This window comes from Aplysia californica, unplaced genomic scaffold (assembly GCF_000002075.1).
Source record: "Aplysia californica isolate F4 #8 unplaced genomic scaffold, AplCal3.0 scaffold00015, whole genome shotgun sequence".
Classification (NCBI taxonomy): Eukaryota; Metazoa; Mollusca; class Gastropoda; order Aplysiida; family Aplysiidae; genus Aplysia; species Aplysia californica.
The window spans coordinates 589,372-590,371 of NW_004797285.1; the positions used below are offsets into that span (position 1 = coordinate 589,372).

At 45.9% G+C, this 1,000-nt stretch overlaps 1 protein-coding gene across 1 annotated transcript in view; it reads left to right on the forward strand.

Annotated features, from left to right (window-relative positions):
* The first annotated feature begins 244 nt into the window (after positions 1 to 244).
* Positions 245 to 1,000, forward strand: part of LOC106012456 — a 34,119-nt gene continuing 33,363 nt past the window's right edge. The window contains exon 1 of the mRNA XM_013085482.1: positions 245 to 369. Coding sequence (XP_012940936.1) covers positions 245 to 369 — 125 coding nt within the window. The remainder of the gene's footprint in view (positions 370 to 1,000) is intronic.

The window sequence follows — 1,000 nt, forward strand, 5'->3', positions numbered from 1 at the left end:
AGTGTATTGCCCCTTAACGTTTGGCGTAATGAAACAGCCCATTGTGAGCAGGATTTACCAGGATTTTTTTTTGAAACAGAAAGCGAAGAACACTGGCCTTGGCAGTGCACAGTCTAGTGGTAGATCTACAGTACAGTTCTATGGTTAGGAAGCAAAAACTATAGAGTAGGATCACGGAATAGCGCGGTCTCTGGAGTAAATTGCAAGCTATCAATTTCCAGCTTTCAACAGCCGGAGGGGCGCAATGCACGTGGACTTTGATGAAGGGAGCTCACAAAGAGCGATTGACCTAATTCCAGAGCTCGCTCTCGATGATATGGCTATAGAAGCTTCTCTCAGATATGTGGTTTACGAGGAGAGGGTCTTATAGTACGTAGATACAACAACGGTTAATGATCTCTCATGGGGGTCGGGGCTGGGGGAGGGGTGGGAGGAGAGATTGGTTGCAGGGGTGGAGGGGGTAGCAGAAAGGGATAAAGGTTGGAGTAAGGATAGTTTACGAGGCGTAGGTCCTATAGTTCGTGGATACACGACTACAGGGATTAATGATTCCTCATGGGTGGGTATGGGGAGAGGGGTAGGAGGTAGGGATGAGTTCATAGGAAGGTTGAGGTAGGGTTTAATAGTACCAAAGGAAGGGACATGGGGGTGGGGGTGGGGATGATGGGGATGAGGTACGGGGTTCGGATTAAGGTAGTTTACGAGACGTGAGTCTTATAGTACGTAAATACAAAAACTACGGTCAATGATCTCTTGTGAGAAAGGCGAAATTAAATTAGAGGGGGAGGGGGGGGTGAAGAGGTTGTTTGGTGAGGTGGTGGGGATGGAATAGGTCATGATGGAGGGTAGAGATGAGTACAAGGGTGGGGATAAGTTTGGTTTACAACACTAGGTTCTCATATACTTGAAATCAAAAGCTGCTAATGAGCACCCACGAGAGTAATAAATGAGAGATTTTGACAAATTGTTTTTGATTAAACATAATATTTTTTTTTTGGGG